Here is a 24,165-nt window from a genome sequence, read left to right on the forward strand (position 1 = left end):
ATTCTTACTTTTCTCTAATTTAAAGTCTTTAAATAACCATTAACAACATTATTGTCATATCTCCAGAATCAGCAAAACAAAGACATCACTTGATTTTTGGATTGCTTGACTTGGTTACAGCACCCTCCACATTTATTGGTTAAAATGTGTAAAAGGGGTTAAAATCAAATCAGTTTTATATGTGTGTAAAAGTGAACCTTCTGGCCAGGCTAAAGTCCTGAAGATGGTGCTGCTGTCTCCTATCTTGTTTGCGCTGACTGTGATTCGGATCAGGCCCACAGCGCAGGTTCAGGTTTTTTATTCTGCAGCTTGATTGGATGTTGCCTTAGAATCAGGGGCTTGTGGGAAGTTCCTATAAACTGGCTCTGAATTTAAAAAATCTGAGGTCAATTATTTTAAGACATGTACAAATAACACAGTTTCTGTGGAATAATTTGACAGGGCAATTTGTATATTGAAAATTTGCATGTGAAAAACAATATGTCACCCGCCTACACTTTTACAGCCATAAAAATCATAAGCATAATAGTTTCTAGACCTATAAGATTACATGGCATGAAGCCCTTTGGTAGATTATTACAAAACCATATATGATACAGACAAACGTGAAGTGGTGAGTATTTTTATTTGTTTCAGGGTTTTCTTATTTTTTATTTTGGTCTGCATTTAAATTGTTACTAAAAGTGAGCAATACTGTACAGCATTATGCTGCGTAACACGATTTGCTCCGTCATATTTACCTTCTCTGTTTAATGAAGCGTTTTCAAGTCCACGTGAAGACATGATGATTAAAGTTAAAAGTCCAAGTCACGTCAAAAGTCATTTAACTTGTGTCCAGAGTCTGACATTGATACCAAGTCACATGACTCATAGCCACACCTCTGGGGGGGGGGGACTACTGAACTAAAATAGTAAAGACCTGTTAAATCTAAAATGGAAATTACAGCGTTATAGGTTGGCCTGATATAAGGAAATAAACATAACTGCAATTCAATTGCTCAGTATTCCATTATTAACACTTTTCTGTTTCGTTACTTTTTTAAATACAATATCCCAACTGTTCTTTTATCTTTAGTAGCCACAAAGCATATATTGATTGAGAGCAGCAAAAAATGCATGCAACAGGCTGAATATATTTCTGGCATTCAGAATTGCTGGCTCCTGAAATATCTTAATGAGTAATGCACACAAGCAGTGTGTTGCCATTGCAACATTTCACACATTGATATTGTTCTTTCTTCTTTAAAGTCTTTGAATTAAAGTATTAATCTGTTATGAAGCCAATTTTTCAGAAAAGAAAAAATTTAATCCAAGTTAAAATACTTGTACAAATCTATATGTGCAATAAATCACCGGACAATTAAAATTGTATTTAGATATGTTACATTTGAGTTCATAGTATAAAATGCATATATTTGTTTTCACAGATCAAGAAGTTAAAATCTTGTTTTAAAAGGGTATATCCTTCCCTCCATTTTCACAAAGCACATAGGCACGAAAGAATCACAGCATGGTGCTAAGAGTATTATTTTGCTGTGGAGAGATTCTTTTTCACCAAAGTTAAGATTTTGCTTTGATTCATGCCAGAAAGATCAATTATTATATAAAAGGGGCTGAATAAAAATCTACACAGACAAAGCCTCGCTGTAAACAATTACAAGACCTTCACAAGCTGCATCACATCTCAAATCCATCACAGTTCTAAAAACAGCCGCTTCGTTTAATTGTCAAAATATTTAAGATTAATTTCTTGCAAACATGTTTCTGGGATTGGCTTCAGTTTATCTACTGTGACACCTTTTTATTTTAATTAGAGAGAATATCTGCTGATAATATTGTCATCCATAGACATTATTGAGGTATATAATGTATATACCAACATATGATCGTCATCAAATGGGGGTGGTTCTGTCAAACTCAGGCACGTGCAGAGGGTGGGGGATGGGCGGCGGAGGGGGCTGGATCACCTGCCTCTTTTTTCTTCTTGTCCACAGGTGCCTTTTTGGTTGAAAAAAAAAACTAATAAGAAAAATATAATTCCTGTGATATCAAATGAAAACAATTATTAATGTTATTGAAGTATTAATAATGTTATTTCATAAAAAAAAAATACATGCAAGGACCCCAGTCACCTATTAACCTTTTACCCACGTGACGCGCTTGGTAACTTCTTTCTGCAGACGGCAGGCTGCGGGGTTTGGGTCTGGGCTCTGTATCGGTATGTGGGCTCTTTTGTTCCAAATTCCTAAAAAAAATATTTGGTCATGAAATCGGTAAGTGAGAGGTATGATGAGATATCTGCGCTTTTGAGACGACACAGCAACTTTGTGTCGTTTCTGCTGTAGTCTGGACTCTGGAGGCGCAGACTAGCATAGAGGGGCTAAACACAGCCCACATGGTGGAGGAGAAAAGAGCCATGTGATGCAGTCCTAATCAGGAGGAGCAGACAGGTGAGGAGAAGCAATTTTTATCCGGCCATAATCATTCAGATAGTAGTTTGCTGTTGTAGTTTTATTAAAACTGAAGAATAAAAAAAACGACTTTAATGATACGCTAATCACAGCTGTCTCACAAATGGAGGGTAATGGAGTGCACATTGCGTTGTAAACACACAAGAAGAAAGTTATTTTCTTCAGAAAAAAAAAAAGAAAATAAGCTGTAAATTTAAAATGAAACATTATCCTGCGTAGGTTTTATTCCTGGGTAGATAGTTTATGAATTGACCAGTCAAAGCACTTGTGTGATCCCGTGTGATTAGCAAAAAACAGGACCCAGAATCTAAAACAAAACCCACATGTTCAAGATTGCCTTTTCATTATGATTTTCTGTTACTTTCCTGTGTGTAGTTTGTGTTGTTTCTTTTAATTATGACGATGTTGCTTTTACCATTTATTGTTTTTACCTGTAAGGTTTCATTGAGTGTTTTGAAAGGCTCTTAAAATAAAATGTTTTATTATTATTATTATACAGAGGAGCTCTGTGCCACATTTTCACCAAACAAGCAATTTTATTTAAATATAATGAGAAAACAGGTAGTCGATTTAAAAATAATTTTAGATTATCATGCATAATGTCTCCTAAAGAACAACTTCTTAGACTAAAAAAATAAAGGAGCTGCTTGAAGCTGCCAAAGGGAGTGGTCTGTTACCCAGCTGGGTTAGAAAGAGTTCAACAGGTAAGAACAAAAATACTAAGTTTTCCTAGTCAACATACAGCTGTTTGATAGTGAATGTAGAAATTTACAAGCAGTCAGTTTAAGAATTGTACAAACTACGATCCAAGAGCCAAGTACCAAGGCAAGTTTTTTTTGCTGGCGATGAAATTAACCAAGTTTTTAAAAGAATGCATGGTCGACACAGCAGCTGTCTTGTGTCCATAGAGCAAAAGACAAGTTTGAAAAAAAAATATTTATCACGCAGGACAGTGACTCGGCGTGTGGGACAACAATTTCCCCCTGGGATTATTAAAGTATTTCTGATGAAGATGAAGATAAAGCAGTGAGTTAAACAAAAAGGTGGAGTGCTTTAAGTTATATTCACTGGCACTGGATGAAAGTCATGATATAAAAGACAGTTGTCATTTTTATCTGAGGGATTAATGACAGTTAAGAGATAACGGAGAAGTTTTTGACCATGGAGTCCCTGACAGGACAAACGCAGGGAGAGGATTTAAATTACCGGTTGTCTGCTGTCATTGAAAGAATGAAGCTACGTTGGAGTAAATTTGCCAACTTGAAAAAATGTTGGGCTGCTGAAAAGAATCCAGGATAAAGTGGAAGAGGAAAATGCTAAACAGGATGTCATTTTCCTTCACTGCATTCATCATCCATCAGGAATCTGTGTGCCGTTAAATGCATATTGCAGCTCAATCGTGTCGTTAATCCGGTTGGAAAACTTGTTAAATTTATACGAGCAAAGGGGACTTCAGCTTCCGTCGGTTTATTACGTTCTGGAGGAAACCGATGCCGATCATCAGGACTGGCTTTACCACTCGTGTCCGCTGGTTAAGTTTGGGCAAAGTGTTCCAGCGAGTGTGGGAGCTGGAAGAGGACATTTGGGCATTTTTGGAGTTAATGAGGGAAATCTGACTAATTTCCTGAGCTGAGGGGCAAAAGAACTGTGCCTTTGCGTTTGCTGTGGACCTATTTTCACACATGAATGAGCTGAACTTAAAGCTACAGGGGAAAGGTCAGTTTGTGCACAACATCCTTCAAATCCTGGCTCACCCTATTCTCCAGGCAAATTTCAAACAATATCTTTCATTTTCCTACGTTAGCCTTGCAAACGTAGGACAGCACTATTCCCACTGAAAGTGAGCGTGATTTTAAAATGTTGTGGGGAAAGAATACACTTGGAAAATAATTTGTACAATAAGCCTCACACATTCATGCTTTACTGCCTATTAAAGGCAAAATCTTTTTTAGTAGTTCACACAAACACTTCATACATCTGGTTCTGGCCCGGCCCCTCTGTCAAATTTAAGAACCCATTGTGGCTTAGGGTTAGAAGTTTGCCCACCCCTGTCCCACAGAAAGAAAAAGGTGAATCAGATGTGGAGATTGATTATTAGGAAAGACGCAAAGCTACAGTTGACAACACAGGGAACACTGAGAGAAGGAAGACAAGAGTCAGCATGAACAAAATACACAGGGCTGCAGTGGACAGGAAGGATGAGACAGGAAAGAAGACGCACTGGACTTGGAAGAAAAAAGAAGAGGGAAAACAAATGCATAAATGTACTAATAAAACATGAGCACACACACAAATAAGGTTTAACCTGAAGTTTGGGGTCAGTTTGGCTGTATGTTTTCTCATGTTTACAGGTAACACTAAGGTAACATATCACTTTTCATTTTGTTTGCAGTTTTATGTTAAAATGGATCCAACTGTGCTGTTCTGAACAGGCCGTCTTCCGTCTGGGCTAATCAATAATCAGTAATCAATTATGGATAATTGAAGGAGTCCTGCAGAGTGAAATTCTGATTGTAATAAAATTGAATAAACATATTTTTCCTAGATTTTAATCTAATGTATGAGTCTGTTAACTGTTTTGTTACACATCATGGTACATCGAACAGTAAAAGTTATGTTTTAATTTTGTACTAATTGGCACTAGAATTCAGACAAATGGCCCTTTTTTTTACTTTGATCACCTGCCCCTTTAATGGTTTCTGTGTGGCCTTGGTCAAACCTATTGGTTTCTGTTGCTTTATACATTTAACTTAACTACTGTAAATTTGTTCTGGAGCTCCAACAGAAAACTTAAAACTTTCCATAGTAGCTGAAATAAAACTGCTCTGTTGGCCCTTACTTGTACTGAGTATAAAAATACAGCTAGGAAAACACCTCTGAAAACATCAGCCATCTTTGAAGTACCCGTATGTACGTGGTGCTATAAGGTAGCGTGGCCGAGCGGTCTAAGGCGCTGGATTAAGGCTCCAGTCTCTTCGGGGGCGTGGGTTCGAATCCCACCGCTGCCATTAGCTTTTTATTTTATTTGGGGCCATAGCTCTGCATTTTGTTCTGCTACCATTCACCAGGTGATGTAGAAATAGCTCAACGATTCAAGCGTCGACCGTGAAACCACTCCGTGTATAGTTCTGGCTGACTGAAACACCCCCCCTCCCCAACCCCACGTGTCTAGTGCGCTAGCTGCTCAACATGGAACCTCCAGCCCAACGGTTAACTTGAGCTGCGCTGCTCCTCTGCGAGCTCCACACACCCAGACGCTTCTTCGCACTAATGTAACGGTTGGCACTAAACTGCGACGTGTGCAGGTGAGTGTTACGTGTGTCCCGGCGTGGTTACTGTTTTCATAAAAAACGTCTTAAACCCCCCGGCCCGATGACTGGCTACTATTTCGTCTGGCATGTTTCTGTGAGCACGCCAGGCTAAGCTACTGTGTGCTAGGCTAGCTGCTATCCGGCGAACGGTCGTGCTGTATGTATACAGGATTTTTTTTTCACACACATGGTTGTAGCACTTTGTCTTGCGTAATTTCTACTTTAATTTTAATTTTATTTTGCTTTTTGCAGACCCAATGACCAGCTCGTGAGGGGTTTATACTCGGCTGCTAATGAAGCTATCATATCCAAACACTGTCCTTTTAAGTGACTTCCTGTCTAATCTGGTTATTTTAACGATCTGGATTTACTGTTGTATAGGTTTGCGAGACAAAGTCCTGATTACAAGATGTTTTCATATAGAAATCTGGTGTTACCGGATTGGATTGCTTAGTGTGTCATCATGTGGCTGCTACCTGGACAGTGTCAGTGAACGCATCATCTGACAGCCTGCTTGCTGATTACTAACTTTATACATGGTAGCTCATAATGCTTGCACTGCATATATCCTGACGAAGCTGTAGAGAATCCTGATTTAACCTTAAGAGTCTGCCTCATTTCACGGCTCTTTAGGGTTCTGGTCTGTTGTTTGTGTCAACAGGCTTGGTGTGGCCTTTAAGGACACAATAACAGGGAGTTTTAGTCATTGTAACTCTGTTTATGTTTGTTTTTTCCAGGTGGGCTCTCTCAGGATCGTCCGCTGGTCCTTTCTGGCGACATCTTTTGGCCCCTGGCTCTGATCACATCAATATGGCTAGTGGCGATGAGGACGACCCCATTATAGAGGAGGTATGTCATTTCAGATCAAATGTGAAGGTATCCTGTGAATAAGAAGAATGATTTGATAAACTTTTATTATAAAAACTTTTATTAATAATCGTGAAGATGTACAGTGCCTTGTTCCCATAGACTTTAATGTATTTTTGTAGGATTTTATGTGATAAACCAACACAAAATAACACATTGTTATCAACTGGAAGGAAAATGATACATGCTAGTCTAAGTTTTTTTTTTTTTTTTTAATTAAAGAAATCTGAAAAGTTTAGTGTGTAGTTGTATAATATGTAGAAACATCTCTCTGTGAACTCAGAAAGCAAATGTTGTTATGGATTTTGTTCAGAGGCATCAGAGTAGAACCAGCTTTCCACTTGACAATTATTATCTTTTGTTTGGTCTATCCCATGAAATCCCATGAAATCCCGATGCAGTTGTTGCGGTTACGATGTGATAAAATGAGAAAGTTCAAGGGATGTGGCCCCTTTAACGAGGCTGTGTCGCTCATATTGGATTAAGATGTTGTTAAGGCAAATATTTTATCAAAGTTGTTCCTTCTATCTTTAACCTTAGCTATTTTTTTGCTGACTCTAATATTTGCTTCCAGAATTAGATCTTTTGTTAGCTTGGACAGTAGCTACAGCAGTCCTTACCTTATAACTCTTGGCAAGGTTCGCTCACACGCAATGTAAAAGTCTCGAAATGTCTGCAATATGATTTATGTATTTCCCAGGTCTGGATAGATGTAGAAAAAGAAAACGGTGCACAGAGTAATATTTGTATTTCCATAATTTACTCTCTGTTCCTTTGTCCAAAAACTATTTCCTGTTATTTCTTCGTTGACATTTTGTGGATGTTAATTTGCAAACAGGTGCTAAATTCTCCGGTCAATGACCACTCTTCTGTTTCCTGTAGATTGACGTATACCTCTCCAAAAGTCTTGCAGATAAACTCTACCTCCTCCAGGTGAGCTTTGGTTTCACTGTCCTGCCGCTTGTGCTGTGATCAGTTCTCATGGTCCTCTGAACTGTCTTTTGATGTGATTCACGTTAAACCTTCAAAATGTCTGGAGTTACTCACTTCCATTTATTTTGTCTCAGTACCCTGTGCGACCGGGCACCATGACCTACGATGACGTCAACCACCTGTCGGCTAAGATCAAACCCAAACAGCAGAGGGTAAACGGGCCCTTTTGTGTTATCCAGTGTTCAGTTGACCTCTTTTTAAGTCTGTGTTTTGTGTTTTAGTGCCATTTAAACCTTCTTTAATCCTGTGCCTTCTGGAAAATTATGGAGTCTGATATTTTACTGGTCTGTGGAAATATACTTAGTTTTTCCAGCCATCTTTCCATCCATCTGTGCATTACTCATCAGTTTGTCTCTTCATCAATCTATCCACCATTTATTCATCTGCGTGTTCACCATTCCTCGACTATCCGCCCATCATACATCCATCTGTCTGCCTTTTCATGTATCCTTCCGTCCGTCCATCCATCCATTTTTCCTCCCTCTGTTATCTATCCGCTCATCTGTTTATCATCATCCCATTTAGGCCAGCGTGATATTAGAAAATCTTACAACTGCGATAATATATGCAAATATTCCATTTCATTTGCCATATCTGCAAATTTTTGTCTTTCCTCCGTTTTCTTTTTTCATCTGTGCTTTCATCTCTCTGTGACCTTGGGCATCGTGGGTAATGTCATTTGTGTCCGATGTGAGCATCTGCATGAGTCTACAATGGCTAAGTGTCACATTAGCACGTAAAATGCAAGTTAATAACACTGGGGTCATATTAGCCTACAATTACTGCACTCCAAACAGTCTCTTACTCCATGAATATTGCACACGCTGATATTGGGATATTTGCAACATATTGTGCAGGTTTCACTCGTCTGTTTGTTTATTTGTTCATTCAGATTCTTTCCTTCCTCTCATCTATCTATAGCCCATTATTGGACTGTCTACTCTCTGGGTTTTGCAGGTTCCAGATTTAAACCCTGAAAGGTTTAAGAAATATCTGTATCTAACTATACTTGAAAAATGGACTAAAATGAACATTATGGGATTAATGAGTCTGAAAAGCTTTGCTGCTGTACTATAAAAACACGTAGGGGCTTTGTTGAGCTTTATTTGGTCTCTTATTCACTTATTGACCAGCGTGGCGTTTGAGCCTGTGTCAAGCTCACCTTTACATTGATATAACAACGTTGTTTTGAGATATATTCAAAAACCCTAAATGTCACCTTGTTCTCAGAATGTGTTGTTCTGACTTGTTTGTGTCTTTTTTTTGTCAATCAGCTGGAGCTGGAGATGGCCATGAACACAATGAGTCCCAACTACTGTCGCAGTAAAGGAGAGCAGATAGCTCTGAATGTGGACGGGACGACCTACGATGAAACGAACACCTACTCTGTGTACGTCTGCGCTTAAACCTCAAGGTTTTGAGCCTGTTTGGTTAATTTGCTGGTCTCACCTTGTTTTGTTTATTTCTCCTCTCCAGAAAAATGATGGACAAACAGACGTTCTCCTCCATGCAGGCCACCACCAACACCTCCAGATATGCGGCTGCTGTGTTTCGCAAAGGTGTGACCTGATTAGCTGGTTAAGCAGCTGCTAAAGTGCTGCACAAAAGAAGTAATACCTCCTGAGCTGTTTCAAGTTTGGTCATGTTACTGTCACAAACTCTGGGATTTTATGTGACAAGAGTGATGCATGGCTGTGAAGCAGAAGGAAGATGATGTTTATTTGTATTTAACTCATTTTAATCTAATACTGCTAATTACTCCACCCATACTGACAGAAAGGAGAGCAGTAAGAGAAACGGCTAAGAGAGCTGGGGACTCTGGAAGAGCTGCAGGGATCCACTACTCAGCTTGGGAAAACTGCTGACTGGACATCTTTTTTGTCATGCACCCTACAAACCCTACTTTTTTATATAATCTACAGAAAAGCAGCAAGAAGAACGCCATTAGAGATACTTTTTATTTAGCAGTTTGCCACAAGTCATGTAGGCGACACAGAAAGTATGTGGGCCACGGTGCTTTTGGTCAAATGAGACCAAAATGTAACTTTTTAGCTACATTTCAAACATGTATAGGAGAAAACTAATGTTGTACATCATCCTAAACACACCATCCCAGCTGTTAAGCATGGGAGTGACAGCATCATGCAGTGAGGATACCACTCTCAAACAAGAGTTAACACGTCATAGTTGAAGGGAAGATGGATAATCCTGGGAGAAAAGCTGTTAGAGGTTGCAAAAGACTTGAGACAAGGGGGAAGGTTCATCTTCCAGAATGAAAACTTCCCAAAAAGTACAACCAGAGCTACAATAAAGTGGTTTTGACAGAAGTATTTTCATGCTTCACAGTGTAATGTGACCTGAAAGGTGATGTTCATCCAATCTGACCAAAATTGAGATATTTGGCAAAGAAGAATTACAAATATTTTAGTTTCTAGATGTGTAAAGCTAGCAGAGATGTACCTCAAAAGATTTGCAGCTGAAAATGCATCCCAGGTTTTCCTTTTGCTTCATAATCACGTGGTACTTGGTGTTGGTCTGGCGCATAAAATCCCAATAAAATAGGTTATGATTTACTGCCATTTTTATATTATTGCAAAACACTGTACAGTCTTACATTGTCTGATTTACAGTTGGTGAACAGTCAAAGACTGACTTAATGGTGTGTGATTGTTGTTTTATATTGTCCTCATCAACAGGTGAGCTTCATATCACCCCTCTGACGGGAATCCTGCAGATGAGACCCAGCTTCTCTTACCTGGACAAAGCAGACAGTAAAACTAGGGAACGAGAGGCGGCTAATGAAGGTGTTTTTCTTTTTTCTTTTCCACAAACAATTTGCTGCTGTTTTACTTTTAAATAGGGCAGACAATCATGACAAATATTTATTTCTTCCTTGATAACCATTATTTTAATGTTCTCCTTCTATAGATGATCTGCTTCTCTGTATGAGGGATTGCTGCAAAGTCATTGACACGGTGCAGGCGACTGTCCACAGTCGCTGCACACTCATCCAGAAGTGAATGCTGCAAGTCAGTGACTCAATGTAATCTGCTGGGATTCCTTAGATGGAAAACTTTGTGACTAATCTGTCAGTATGATTTGCTTGATGTGACTCTGTACGCTGCCTTGAGAGGTAGTTTGGGGCTATATGAATGTAGCTAAAATTCCCGAAATATTGGTAGCAATAAAGAGATTGGCTGCTTTCCTCAAAGTTTAATTGATGAAGTAATATTGTCTTTAGACTAATTGGTTCTGGTGTATATTTTTACACATATGTGACCAAAGTTTTGTCTTTGTAGGAGGAGATTCTTCTCAGGATGAAGCTGAGGAGGAAGCCAAAGCAATTACAGTGAGTGTTTATATTCGATAACAAAATAATGTGCAGTTTACACAGACCTTTAGAGTCTTTTTAATTTTTATTTATTTATTTTTGCGGGACTAGTGGCTCACTTTTTAACACAGTAGGCTGACAGGAAGGGGGGTAGAAGTGGGGGAGAGACATGCGGCAAAAGACCGCGGGTCTAAGGACTAAGGCTTCAGTACATGGGTCGTGCTACCTGCTGCGCCACCAGCATGTGACACCAGCCACACGTTGGTGACGTGTGACACCTTTTTAATTTTTTCCGGTCATGTTCCTTTTCAGGTGAGGTTTGCCCGGCCCGAATCTGAGCAGGCCCGGCAAAGGAGGATCCAGTCCTACGAGTTCCTGCAGAAGAAGCAGGCGGAGGAGCCCTGGATCCACCTGCAGTACCATGCAGCTAAGGTAGAGGGCGCACTCACCTTATTTTATTACCTTATAAGAGAGAAAGTTTTGACTTTTATCAATTTACTTTTTAATTAATGACCATAGAAGATCCGTTGCTGTTGTCCTTCAGATTTTTTGATGATATTATTATTTGGATGCAGGACAGCCGCTCGGAACATGAAAGGCAGTACCTGTTCTGTCAGTCGGTGGACGCCTCGCAAAACTCAGAGCTGGTCAAGACTCCAAAGTGAGTGTAAACAAAACACATTTTATGACATTGGAATTGTTTATGTGAGCGGAAGGGAAAAGCCAGTTAATACATTGGCAAAATGACAAAAAAACATTCATTCTGTTCACTTTGTCATTGGAGTCATTCTACTCTGGAAATGCTGTGCAGCTAATTCATGAAAACCCAAAGGAACAGCCGTTAAAATTAGCCTTTTTTGTTGTCTTTAGTAAAAATAACCCACATGTTTTATAACATAGATTTAAAAAGACATCATCAAAACGAGTTTCTCTCACATGGACTTCAGAATGGGGGTAAATTAACAAGGAATTCAGACCAAAGCATTGCAGTTCCACTTGATATAGACAATGATTTCAATAGGAAATGAACTGAAAAGCCTGATATGTCCCCTTTTAAGTATAAGAGTAGTCTAAAAACGTTGCTTGTTTCAGCTCACTCACATCTCACTTCTGATCTCGGGCTTTGTTTTACCTGCTTGCCTCTAATGTTTTACCTGCTCGCCTCTTATTTCTCTTATCTTCTCAGGGAGTACTTGGCGATGCTGATGCCCCCGCTGGCGGAGGAGAAATTGTAAGCGTTGTTTTTTTTTTTTTCTGACTGACGTAAAGCGGCTGCAGAGACGCACCGATAACACGCCTGTCTCTTTTTATTGTCAGTGCCAAGCCTGTTGGTCCCAGTAACGTGCTCTCCATGGCTCAGCTCCGCACTCTGCCGCTGGGGGAGCAGGTCAAGACGCTGATGAAGAACGGTACCAGAGAGAAATACTGCAATTTGTTTAGTAGCACAACGAAGCCCTAAAGTCATTTTGTGGTTTTTGTTTATCTTGTTTTACTTGTATTACGTTGCATCACTTTTCCTTTGCAGTTAAGTTGATGCCTTTTGCCAACCTGATGGGACTTCTCGCCTCTGGTAGCGACCAGACGTCAGTGCTGCGGTGCATCCAGCAGGTGGCACTGTTGGTGCAGGGCAACTGGGTTGTAAAGAGGTGAAATTTTTGTTTTTCGCCACCGTTCATGAAAAAAAATGATTACGTTATAGAAGAGAATAGTAGATTTAAAGGTCCTGATGGTGTGTTTTTGCGTCCACAGTGATGTTCTGTATCCTAAAAACACCTGCAGCGCTCACAGTGGCGTGCCTGCAGAAGTTCTCTGTCGAGGCAGAGACTTTGTGGTAAGCTGCTCTGTTTTTTTTTTTTAATAAAGTTACCTGATTCTAACTGTATACAGCCTAAATGCTGTCATAAATCAGTCGGTCTTTACTTTTAGATGTGGAGGTTCACGCAGGAGCGCTCGGTGATGAGAAAGGAGATTACCTCCATCATCAAGGTAAAAGGCACTTCTGATCAAAATGCTTTAATTCATATGAACTTGGTGATATTAATTAACCGTTGTATTAAGTCGACGCAGCATTTCTCGCTTTCCACAACTAGACTCGAACAACTTCACAAGCTTCAAATTTCTTATAGATTGTTTCAGGTCTTCTGCGTTTTAAATAGTTATCTGGAAAGCTGATAGGAGTTACGAGTCAGACAGATCAAGGAGAAAGTTGTGGAAACCTTTGAATATCTTTGCTTAGCTATCTTTGAATAGCTTTGAATATCTCACAGAGACCTTTTCCATCCATCGTCTGAAAATGGAAAGAGAACGGCACAAGTACAGCCAACTCACCAAGACAAAGCTGTGCACCACAGTGAACTAGCTGGGCAAGAAGAGCACTAATCAGAGGAGCTGTGGAGGGGCTGCAGAGATCCACGGCTCAGGTGGAAGAAGCTGTCAAAGCACAACCTTCAGTTATGGACTCTACAAATCATTTTTTTTGTGGAATAGGCACCAAAAGCCATGTTTGACACACAAGCGAGGTCCTCTGGTCTGAAGAGATAAAAAATCGGCTTTTAAGACTAAATGGCTTTGTGTGGCGGAAAACTGACATTAAGCATTATCCTTAAAGTGAAACATGGTGACGGCAGCATGACGCTCCAGGGATGAGTTTTTTTTTCAATAGAGACTGGTTGCTCAGAGTTGATGGGAAGGTGGTTGGAGGTATATTCTAGGCAATCCTGGATAAAAACCTGTTGGAGGCTGTGAACAACATGGAGCCGGGTCCATTTGGAGATCCTAGCTGGTTCTAGGGCTGGACGAATGTTCAAAAACAATATATATCGATCGATAGACGTATATCGATGATAAAAAAAAGGGTCAGTAAAAAGTTCAATAGAACAGTTTTCCTTCCTTTCACATTTTAGCCATGTAGATTAATATTACAGTCGTTACGTCCTCCCAACCAATCACAACGCAGAACCGTCACCAAGCTCCGCCCCCTTCAAAGCGTTCAGAGAGCCCTCGTTCTTTTTTTCTTTTTTAAAAACTTGCAGTTTTGGTAAAAAGTTGACTGAATAAAGAGTTTGTGTGTTCTGTATCTAAAAATAGGTTGTTAAACAACATCACAAAATGGTCAGGGATGCACTTAAAATATTTGTTTTGAATTTGCTGATAATTATCAAAAGCAATCAATATGATTTCTATTTTATCAATATGCTGTTTGTTTTATCTATATGGTCCAGCCCTACTGGATTCCCTCTCATTTTTGTCAGTTTTTCTTCTAACGCAGACACTCATGACTCCCTTCTCCTTTCCTTCGCCTCCATCAGCTTCCCCCCGAGGACGTGAAGGAGTTCCTGGAGCATGTGGCGACTCCTCGGGTCAACCGGGGCTGGGAGTTCCTGCTGCCCACAGACGTGGAGTTCATCAAGAAGCACCCAGACGTCGCTCACAGACAGAACATGCTGTGGCTCGGTATCCAGAGCAAGTAGGTCACCTGGTTATTAACGTGCATGCATGAATTCCTTTGGGCGTTTCTTGTTTGTTACAGGAAATTCAGGCCTTTTTTTTTTTTTTTTTTTAAAGGTTAGAAAAAGTTTTCAACTTCTCTAAAGAAGACTTTATGCCAAAGAGTTCCCCTCAGCCTGGTGAGTTATGGTTCAGTTAATACTGTTGTTTTCTAATTCTAACCTAATCCTGAGATAAATCTTCCATTGTGACTGCTGGGTGTGTTTTTTTTTTAGAGCCCGTTCACGTCAGCGGGGTGCAGCGACTAAAGCTCGCGCAGGAGCGAGCTCAGGAAAACCAGGCGTCGCTCAAAAGGAGCCTGGAGGCCAGACACGCAGACGGCAGCATCCAGATGACGCAGAAGCTTGACGGGGAGGAGGAGCCGATGGACACGTCTTCCTCCGTCCCCAACGGTTCCGTCAACGGTTACCCCGGCGCCAACTCCCCCGGCGTGGATCACGCCAACGGAGGGAGCCCCGCAAACGGCCCGTCCCCGGAGCTGCAGGAGTTTGTGACAAACACTTTCCGGAAGCACGCCGTGTTGACGCTGAACGAGCTGAAGAGACTCTTTAACCTCCACCTGGCTTCCATGCCGGCGGGGCAGAACGTCTTCAGCTCCATCTCGGACCACATGCTGCAGGACGCCGTGCTGCTCTGCCAGTGCAAACAGATAATGGTGCCTGTGAGTATTCACAAGAACGAGCGCGCTCCGCCGCCGCTACCTTTCTTTTCGCTTCTCTTCAGTCGTTCCTGATGCAGTTCTTGGAGCGCTTCAGGACTTGAGGCAGTTATGGTTTCTTTTAGTTATTAATGGAATATAAAACAATGTACCTAACCTGATGAGCTCTCTGTGATGGAGTAGTGGATTGTGGGTAAAATGTTTGTCCTGTCTCTAAAGGAACCACGCCTCCTGAGTAGTTTTATTGCTGCTGACTCTTCCTGAGAAGGCCCTCTGTGTTGGAGGAGAATATCAGCAAATGAAGTAAAATGGTCCCCAAGTATTTTTACTCGTCGACTAAACTGCCCACTAAGCAGTTTGGGAGGGAGGATAAACTGTTGAGCTTTTTAGAGTTACAACGAATGTCCTGTATTATTTTATTCACTGTCTTTTTTTAAAGAAGGTTTGGCAGATCAATTTCCATTTTTCTGACACCCTTCACAACTAGTAAATGGACTATATATATATATATATATATATATATATATATATATATATATATATATATATATATATATATATATATATATATATATATATATATATATATATAAATCCTGCTTTAAGGGGCACTTAAGCCATGTTTTATAGCGAGGACAGGGCTCTTGTTCAATATAACAGGGATAGGGCTATACCAGAGTGGATTTCACTAGAGCCACAGTTACTCAATCCCACACAGATACACACACATTCCTTCATACTAGTGTTGCACCGATGCCATTTTTTGGCCTCGATACCTGGCTGTGCAGTATTGGCCGATAGACCATCAGTTTGAAATTGATGTGTGAGTGTATATATGAAGAACTGCATACTGCTTAGGGTAGTAGAACATTTTATTGCCTCCCTGGAATGGGTGACAATAGTTGAATAAACTTTTGGCTCTCAAAGGCCAAAATAGTGCAACATCATGAAATTATAACATATATAATAGTAGTGCAACAGTAAGACAGTACAATTACATTAATAATTGAATAATCTCATTTAAACCCTGGGTTTTGGCTCTCAAATGCCAAAATAGTGCAACTTTCATGAACTTATACAACATGTATAATACTAGTCTGGAGAGAGAAGGCTGCGTTCAAGTGACATACAAACATCAAAATGGTATCGGTGCAACACTACTTCATACACCAATATGCAGATCAGTAGGGAACATGTGGTGCCTTGCCCAAGGGCACACTGTGAGAGTCTAAAGCAGTGGACCCCGACTGGCAAAGCTGTCAAAGTAACAAGAAGAAGCAAACCAGCCATGTAGCAGAAAAGCAAAAAACAAAACACTCTGATGTTAGAGCTACCGCACCCTGTAGGCTGTGAAACACCTTTGGTGGCTCTGGCTCTTTTCCCCTCAAGCGAGCCCCACTTGTACTTTAGAGTGTTTTGAATATACAATGCACGAAACAGAAATCTATACTTTAACTTGTTTAATCTAGGAAAGTCAGAGAAATGTTTACAGACACATCAGCGCTGACGGGCTCTAGATCGGACACGACGCACGGAAAAGGAATGTAGCAAGAGCTCCGGCTGATCCTCCCCTAAGCGTTATAAAGAAGTCTGGGTACACGCCCAAGCAAGGGCTGTACACTTCCTCACATGTCATCAGTAAAATAATGTGTCAGCACTGCGGTGCTATCTGATAGATTGTGCCATAGCCTCGTGATCCAGACTATCTAAATGAACGTTCCACTCATACATCCCATTTCTAACACTAATAAATTATTATAAGTGTACATTTTGTACGTTTTAACATGAAGTACTTATCACTTCAAGCTAGCTTTATAGTCTGCGCAGTAAAACTCCTCTGAGTTTCATTAAAAGTGGGAGGAATCAAATGAGCCCTGTACTGACATCAACTGACCCAGAAGTTTAAAGCAGCACAATTTTGTTAAATGCTCTGTAGTTACTGTTTATTCTGTGACTGAAAACAACAAAATACTGGTTTGGTTTCAGCCGTGAGTTTATTTGCCAAGTTTATGGGCAACAAACAAGGATTTTGACTTCTGTTTTCATCACTTGCAGCGTAAATCACGCCTAAAACAACAGGTCACAGTATGTAAAACAATCAGCTTTTATTTAGTGTATTTTTAAACCTTTTCTATAAAAAAAGATCCCTATGGCCTTAACAGATGGGCTGTATTCCCCATCTTCATGTCTTCCTGTATGCTACAGGTGAACGTACAGCCTTCTAGCCGTCTCTAGCCCTCTGTTTGTTTCTGTTTAGCTGCCATAAACAAACCTACTATTCTTCATTATTGTTTACGACACCGTGTGCGGCCATTTTGGAAGTGTGACGTCAGCTTTCTTCTTCTTCTTTTTTTTTTTTTTACTGCATTTCCACTGGTTATGTTGAGTACTGCCCCCTTGTGCTTTGGAGGAATACTGCACCTACGTCTGTGTCAAGTTTTTCTACAGCGCTTCTATGTTCCTGTGCCTGGTTTGCACAGACCGGCACGACAGGCTAGCACGCGAGTATAATGGCGCCTTCAGATGTCAAAGTAGAGATGTGCTATCTCAGTACCCACCAATGCATTAAATTTAGCGAGTCCCACATTTTCAGTGTATAAACGCATCAACCAGTGTACTTTGATGTACGTTTTAGCCTATTAAAGTGTAACTGACCCCAGTATAAAATCATATTTCTGCCCCCAGACAAATTTAAAAAACTCCCATCAAAGTTATGGGAGAAGCTAGCTTGATTTGCCATATTGAATAATTTTTATTTTATTTTATTTATTTGACAGGGACAGTGTACATTAATTAGCATTCCTGCAAATGCACCAGAATTAGCCAAAATGCTATTTTTCATCTGTTGTCCCTGGACAGATCTTAAAGTTGTCTACCTAAAAACTCAACAGGAAGAATTTTACAGTGAACAATACAAATATAAAAATGAATAAAAACAGCTATAACTCTTTAAAAATGCAGAGTTCATGTGCGCTAGACTACAGATTTTAGGTTATTAATGTTCGAGCCGATGCAGAAGGTGGTTGCTTTCATGTAAATTCGGCCATAACACACAAAAAGTTGGTGCATTTGTTTCCAGTCGCTTTTAAAAATAAAATAAAAATTGCTCTAGGGTCAGAAAAGTGCAACAATGCTTGTTATGGAGGTAGCTGGGTTGTTTTTATTTTATTTTTTTTATACGAGCTGCTTTTATACCACACAGCGGCAGAGCTACCTATGTCACTCTCTAAATTACGTCACTGCCACCGAAAGCAAAACAAATTCAACGCAGGACTACATTTAACCCAAGGAGGCACAACTCTGACGATATTAGACACAAAAGCAGGATTTCAACAAATGTACCCTAATTTTTCAAAATAATGACCAGGATATGTAGACAGTAATATAAGACAACCATGTTAACAGTTTATTGGTAAAAAAAAAAAAAGTTGATTTAGGGGTGAGTTACCTTTTTACAAAAAAAAAAAAAACAGGTGAAGGTTGAGGACAAATGCTTTCATGCATAAATTTGGATAATCTAGCAGTTCCTTAATTTTCTGTAGGTTTCAAAACTACAATCAATGGACCTGCAGGATATTTACTTTTATGCTGTTATATACCTTTAGGTAAAAAATTTAATTGATCAAAATTGCAATTGTTAGACCGGATTTAAGAGAAACTCTGAATCAGAAATGAAAGAGGGATCCACTGAACCTTTGTGCCAAGAGATGGTGAAGAGCAAGGGGTAAATTCTCTGTTTAGACTGGAAGAAGTTTTAAAACCATTTCCTGATCAAATTTTACTTTTTTTTTTATTTTATTTTTTAAAGTTTCCTGCTCAGAGCAAAGCAGCTCCTGACGAAAGGAAAGTCTTCGGCCTTTGGGAGAAAGGGGACGACTTTGACAAGGTAATAATCGTTTTCTTTCAGGTTTTTATTTCTAAAGGCGCCATACAAACCACTTAGTGTTAGCAAAACAATCGATCCTTTTTCCACACGTACATGTACACCCTTTGCATAATGTCTAAAAAGGAAGGATGTCATCTGCATAACAGCATAGGTTTTTTTTTTGTTCTTTTTGCTCTTGTACAAGTTTCAGTTAAATATAGGTGGTTGCGTAGAAGAGTACGTTTTATCTTTTAAAGCTTGTTTTTCTTTTCCTGCAACAAAAAAAATCTGTTTCTGAGAGAACTATATATATATATATATATATATATATATATATATATATATATATATATATATATATATATATATCTATATATATATATATATATATATATCTATATATATATATATATATATATCTATATATATATATATATAATATAAAAAAAAAAAAGAACGAAATAGGCCAACATACCAACATACATATAGTGCGGCAGTAGGTGGTGGTGGTGTCCTCAGTAAAGAGCATCTTAAAGAAAATTGCTGAATATTAACAAGCTTTTCTCTGAAGCTTAATCAGAACAAAGTGGCTTCTTGGTGTATTTAAAAAAAATATGTTTATTTTTGGAGTGGTGGAGTGATATTACACACTTGGGAAGAATATTTAATGCGCGTTATAATCCGGAGCGCTTTATGATCCAAAAAATACGGTAATCGCCACATTGTTGAGAAATGCCCCATTGGCTTTTTAATACAATTGTGACCTAGAGACATGCTGACAGTTTATTCAATAATTGTACAACACTGATAAACAGTTATCAGATTATTGTTATTTTAAAAAATAAACGTTTAATTTATGTATTACCTTTTCAATGTCAAAGAAGCGGTGTATCTGGTGCCATGTAACTCCTGAGTCCAGGGCGCATTTAATCTAAGGGAGACAAATACAGTTTCACATCTCAGCATTTTTTCATGTATTTATTTTCTATTTGTCTTTTTTGTCCCACAGCACCGCCGGCTCCTCTACGACCTGTTCACAAAGAACTACCGGATCCGGAGGAGCGCGATTCAAACCAAACTTGCTCAGGAGTTTGGCGACGTGTCTAAGGCCGAAGTCGATCGGCTGCTTCAGGTAAGTTGGGCGCTACAAACCGTTCTGAAGTGGAAGACATATTCTTCATTTTTTATTTTTACCTTGTTTCACAGATAAAAAAAATCTAAAAGACATTCTTAAATATCCCTTTTGCTCTGATAGACGTAAATAAAATTCAGTAAATGCCATCTAATGGGTAGATTGTGTACTTAAAGTCAGTTTGAATCCAGCTCTCCTGTGAAGGACTCTGAGGCTTGTTGGAGAATAGTTGTGCACCAAAAGCATCACGAACACCAAGGAACACAGCAGGCAGATTTGATTTTATTTTAATGATGGTACACAGCTGCTGTCATTAAGCCCCAAATGGTAACTTCTAGACGACCTGCAAAGCCATAAACTAAAACGGAACCATAAAAAGTCCCTGTTTAGATCATCAGACATGTGGATGAAGCTGCTCTTGTCAGAGGAGATCAAAATAATTTTTGGTTTACATGTGAAACAGTAGAAAAGCAGACTCCCCATCCCCATTATGAAACACAGTGATGGCAGCTTTATGGTATGGGGTTGCTGTACAGTGGACACAGGGAAGCTGGTGAGAGTTAAAAATAAGTTAAATAAGGGGCAATCCTGGAAGAAATCTTGATAAAGGCTGCATAAAACTTGAGACTGGGGCAGAAATTCACCTTCCAGCAGGAAAACGACTCAAAACATGCAGTCGAATGGTTCAGAACAGCAGTTGGCAACCTTTAAAACCCAAAGAGACAATTTGTCCTCAGTCAAGGTAAAAAAAAAAAATATATATATATAAAACTTGTTTAGAGCTGTGAGTACAGTATTACATGATCTTTTGGGGAGAAATTATAATTTTTTTTGATTAAATATCTACAATAGAAGGAAAAAGTTACAATTTTTAAAGAACCACCATTTTATTCCTATTTTTTTTTTTTTTTAGGTTTTAAAATGAAGAAAAACACAAAACTTCTGCAAAAAGAGTACAAATAGATGCAAATGAAATGCTGATGTTGTGCCAATATGCATGTTTTTAAGTTATTTAATGTTAAATAACTTTTGGTCTGTTAGGTAATGTCCAGTGACTATCAGCCCAAACAGCTGATATTAGGACAATAGTTGAAAGGGTGATTCAAGCACTGGAGTTCTTTTAACAACAAAACTCTGCACAAGTATGCACTCACTGGTCACTTTAATAGATACGCCTGTCCAACTGCTTGTTAACACCACTTTCTAATCAGCCAATCACATGGCACCACACCTACAACCATTGTTCTGCCATCAGTCTAACCGGTTAAATTTATTTTTATTATTGTTTCAGGAGTGCTGCATCTGCAATGCAGGGTATTGGTACCTTAAGGGAACGTTGCAGTCCTGACCCTGAGAACCTGCCTGCCTTCACTCACCGACAGATAATCATCAAACCGTCTCCCGCGTATCCGATGGGAGGGCAGACGAAGACCCGCCAGCCAATCACAGCAGGCCGTTCAGGCCTGGGGGCTGGGGATTGGAGGGCAGAGACGTTCACTGCGCTCCCCTCCTCCGAAGAAACTTCAAATTACTGTGAAGAAATGGCAACTGCCTAATGCAGCAGGAAACATACGCCACCAAAACCAGAAAGACTGAGAAAAAACGGATAAATAAATGCAATGAAGAAATGGTAAAATATAAAAAAAGCTGAAGGTTTTTTTGCCTTTATGACTTTTTTTTTTATACCTGGGATTGTGTTAAAATGTTAATCATTTCAAAGTATTTTTATTTTTGCTCCCTGTTTTGCCAGATTAAGATCACATTAAGACCTTGTGAGGAAACCAGTTCCTAAGTTTAGGATCCATTAGGTGAACGCATTTTTAATATGTCTGGCTTTGGGTTCGGAACGTCGTTATATTTATTTCACCCTTAGTGCACAAGGGGAAAAGGTGTGAGCTGTAAGAATGGACTAAAACATATAAACAAGGTTATCACTCAACTCCTAAAGACAAAAGGGACACATGATGCATATCGAGTAAATACTGTACTAAATAGTATTTTGGGAATCGTGGACCTGAAATCTCCAATCTGTAATGACTGATCAACTTTAAGAGGAAAAAGTGGATTACATTGCTACAAAGCTAGCTTCCTGAGCAGAATATACATTTTTCAAATGTATATTTTTTGCCCTTGGGAGTGACGGGTTATTTTCTGAACCGAACCAATAAAGATTCAATTTGAAGTTAAAGTTGTATTTTTGTCTTTTGAAGTATGACAAATTCAGTCCAGAACACATAATCTAGTCTACGTTCAAAGTACCCTTTCTCAACAAGAGATGCTTTAAATGAACGCTGGAGGATTAAGATGCGCTAATCGGTTATGAATTCATGTTCCTTCTATCAAGGAGAGCTTAAAAAAAAAAAAAAGGTTAACTCTATATATAGTGCATTCGAAAAGGGAGTATATATATATTTTTTTTTTTGTATAAAGACGAGTTAACTGGAAAATTAATGTGTGCTATAATTTGGAATGCTAATTGAGGACTATTAATGTTAATCCAACCCTTGAACTTTTTCACATTTTGTCACAATCTTCACATCTCATTCATCCATACATTGCCATTACATTTGCTACTATTTATGGGAATTTCTAACATCTCTTCCAGAAAAAAGTACATTAGTGAGGTCAGACATTAACGTTGGATGAAAAGGGCTGGTTCTCCATCTCTGCTCTAATTCATCCCAAAAATGTTCTAATGGGTTCTGCAGGCCAGTCAGGTTCTTCCACAACCAATTTGTTCTGCCATATCTTTTATAGACATCGTTTTGTGCATTGGTGCACAGTAGCATTGGAACAGGAAGGAGCCATCTCGAAACAGAGAGCTTGAAATTGTCCAAAATGTCTTCGTTTGAGAGTTTTTGTTCATTTGAAATGAACAAAAGCAAATCAAAAGTAAATGTAATAAAAAAAATTGTATACTTTTGTATATATTTTTTGTATACTCCATGTACAAAATATGATAATTTTAATTAATTTAATCAGATTTTCAGATTAGGTTAGGTCCAGATTAGAAAGGTTTTGCTTGTTTGACTTAACAAAAGATGGACATCCAGCTTGCTAATCATTTTAGCCTTGGTTGAAAAAAAAATAATTCTGCGAGCAGGATGTGGGTCAGTATTTCCTTGAAAGCACTTGCTGTATTTATAAAATGTTCATAAACAAATTAGAAGCAGACTTTACAGCACCAAAGTCCACATTTGAGTAAAGGTCACTGGATAGATGGAGAATCTAAAAAGTGGATGAATGTTTTGAATATATTTTGTAATTGTAAGATTTTAACTCGTCTGTAATAATTTTTGCAGCAATCTGGACGAGTGAGCCAGTAGTTTTGATAATATAGTTTATATTATCACAGGTGGGTAGTTCTGAATTACATTTACTTCAATAATGTGAAAAAAAGTATACCTGTCTTGCTGTACAAAACTCTTTCTGGTTTATTTACTAACCTGCAGTTTCTGTACTGCATGAAGACAAAGTAAGTTTTAACTAATAATGCTCCAGATGCAGATTTACAGTTTAAGTTTAAATAAGACTTCTTTTTTGTGCACAAGCTTCATTGCTTTGGTTTTAATTTTCTGTCTCCTGAGACTAATGTACTATATACTGATGCTGGTAGTGGTTTAATAATAATCATATAATCATTTTCTTCATTTAAAAACCAGAATTTGAAGAAAAAAACTCTATTGGACTAAATACATCATTTTTTTTTTACAAACTAAATCAGATTTTCTGAACTGGAACATTTATTCAGTACTTTAATAGCACTTTAATTATTTTTTTTACTTGAGCAGTGTATGGATGACTTCTTTTCACTTCTATTGATTAAAAATATATTATAGTAGCGCCACTTGAATACAATTTTTGACTAACTCTAACCACATGTTTATATTATTGGGATTTTACATGATTGCAAAGTGGAAGGAAAAGAATAGAAATTTTTATATATATATATAGATAAAAATATAAAATATAATAGTGCATGCAAATTTGTCACTTGAACTTCTATTGATATTTAGTTTTATCCATTTTA

At 38.7% G+C, this 24,165-nt stretch overlaps 1 protein-coding gene, 1 long non-coding RNA gene and 1 other non-coding gene across 4 annotated transcripts; all 3 read left to right on the forward strand.

Moving 5' to 3' along the window:
• The first annotated feature begins 2,048 nt into the window (after positions 1-2,048).
• On the forward strand, positions 2,049-5,004 carry LOC118564347. Its single transcript, XR_004931786.1, has 3 exons — positions 2,049-2,273; positions 2,346-2,450; positions 4,864-5,004. It is a non-coding gene; the product is annotated as an uncharacterized LOC118564347 (long non-coding RNA).
• Positions 5,005-5,397: 393 nt separating this feature from the next.
• Positions 5,398-5,479, forward strand: trnal-aag. The gene has a single exon. It is a non-coding gene; the product is annotated as a tRNA-Leu (tRNA).
• Positions 5,416-22,323, forward strand: polr3e (polymerase (RNA) III (DNA directed) polypeptide E). Of its 2 annotated transcripts, none has more exons than XM_012865414.3 (21): positions 5,416-5,776; positions 6,520-6,631; positions 7,532-7,582; positions 7,717-7,794; positions 8,917-9,032; positions 9,119-9,201; positions 10,339-10,446; positions 10,942-10,991; positions 11,286-11,405; positions 11,549-11,634; positions 12,160-12,204; positions 12,291-12,382; positions 12,499-12,619; positions 12,723-12,804; positions 12,900-12,959; positions 14,282-14,439; positions 14,538-14,599; positions 14,696-15,141; positions 18,947-19,024; positions 20,013-20,135; positions 21,427-22,323. In XM_012865414.3, the coding sequence occupies exons 2-21, from the start codon at positions 6,593-6,595 to the stop codon at positions 21,481-21,483; spliced, it is 2,055 nt and encodes a 684-aa protein (XP_012720868.2). In that variant the 5' UTR covers positions 5,416-5,776; positions 6,520-6,592; the 3' UTR covers positions 21,484-22,323. The 2 variants fall into 2 exon arrangements, with proteins under 2 accessions (XP_012720868.2, XP_035997829.1); XM_036141936.1 differs by lacking the exon at positions 5,416-5,776 and adding an exon at positions 5,917-5,939.
• The last annotated feature ends 1,842 nt before the right edge of the window (positions 22,324-24,165 follow it).

The sequence above is a fragment of the Fundulus heteroclitus genome, chromosome 10, assembly GCF_011125445.2.
Source record: "Fundulus heteroclitus isolate FHET01 chromosome 10, MU-UCD_Fhet_4.1, whole genome shotgun sequence".
In the NCBI taxonomy this organism is placed as follows: Eukaryota; Metazoa; Chordata; class Actinopteri; order Cyprinodontiformes; family Fundulidae; genus Fundulus; species Fundulus heteroclitus.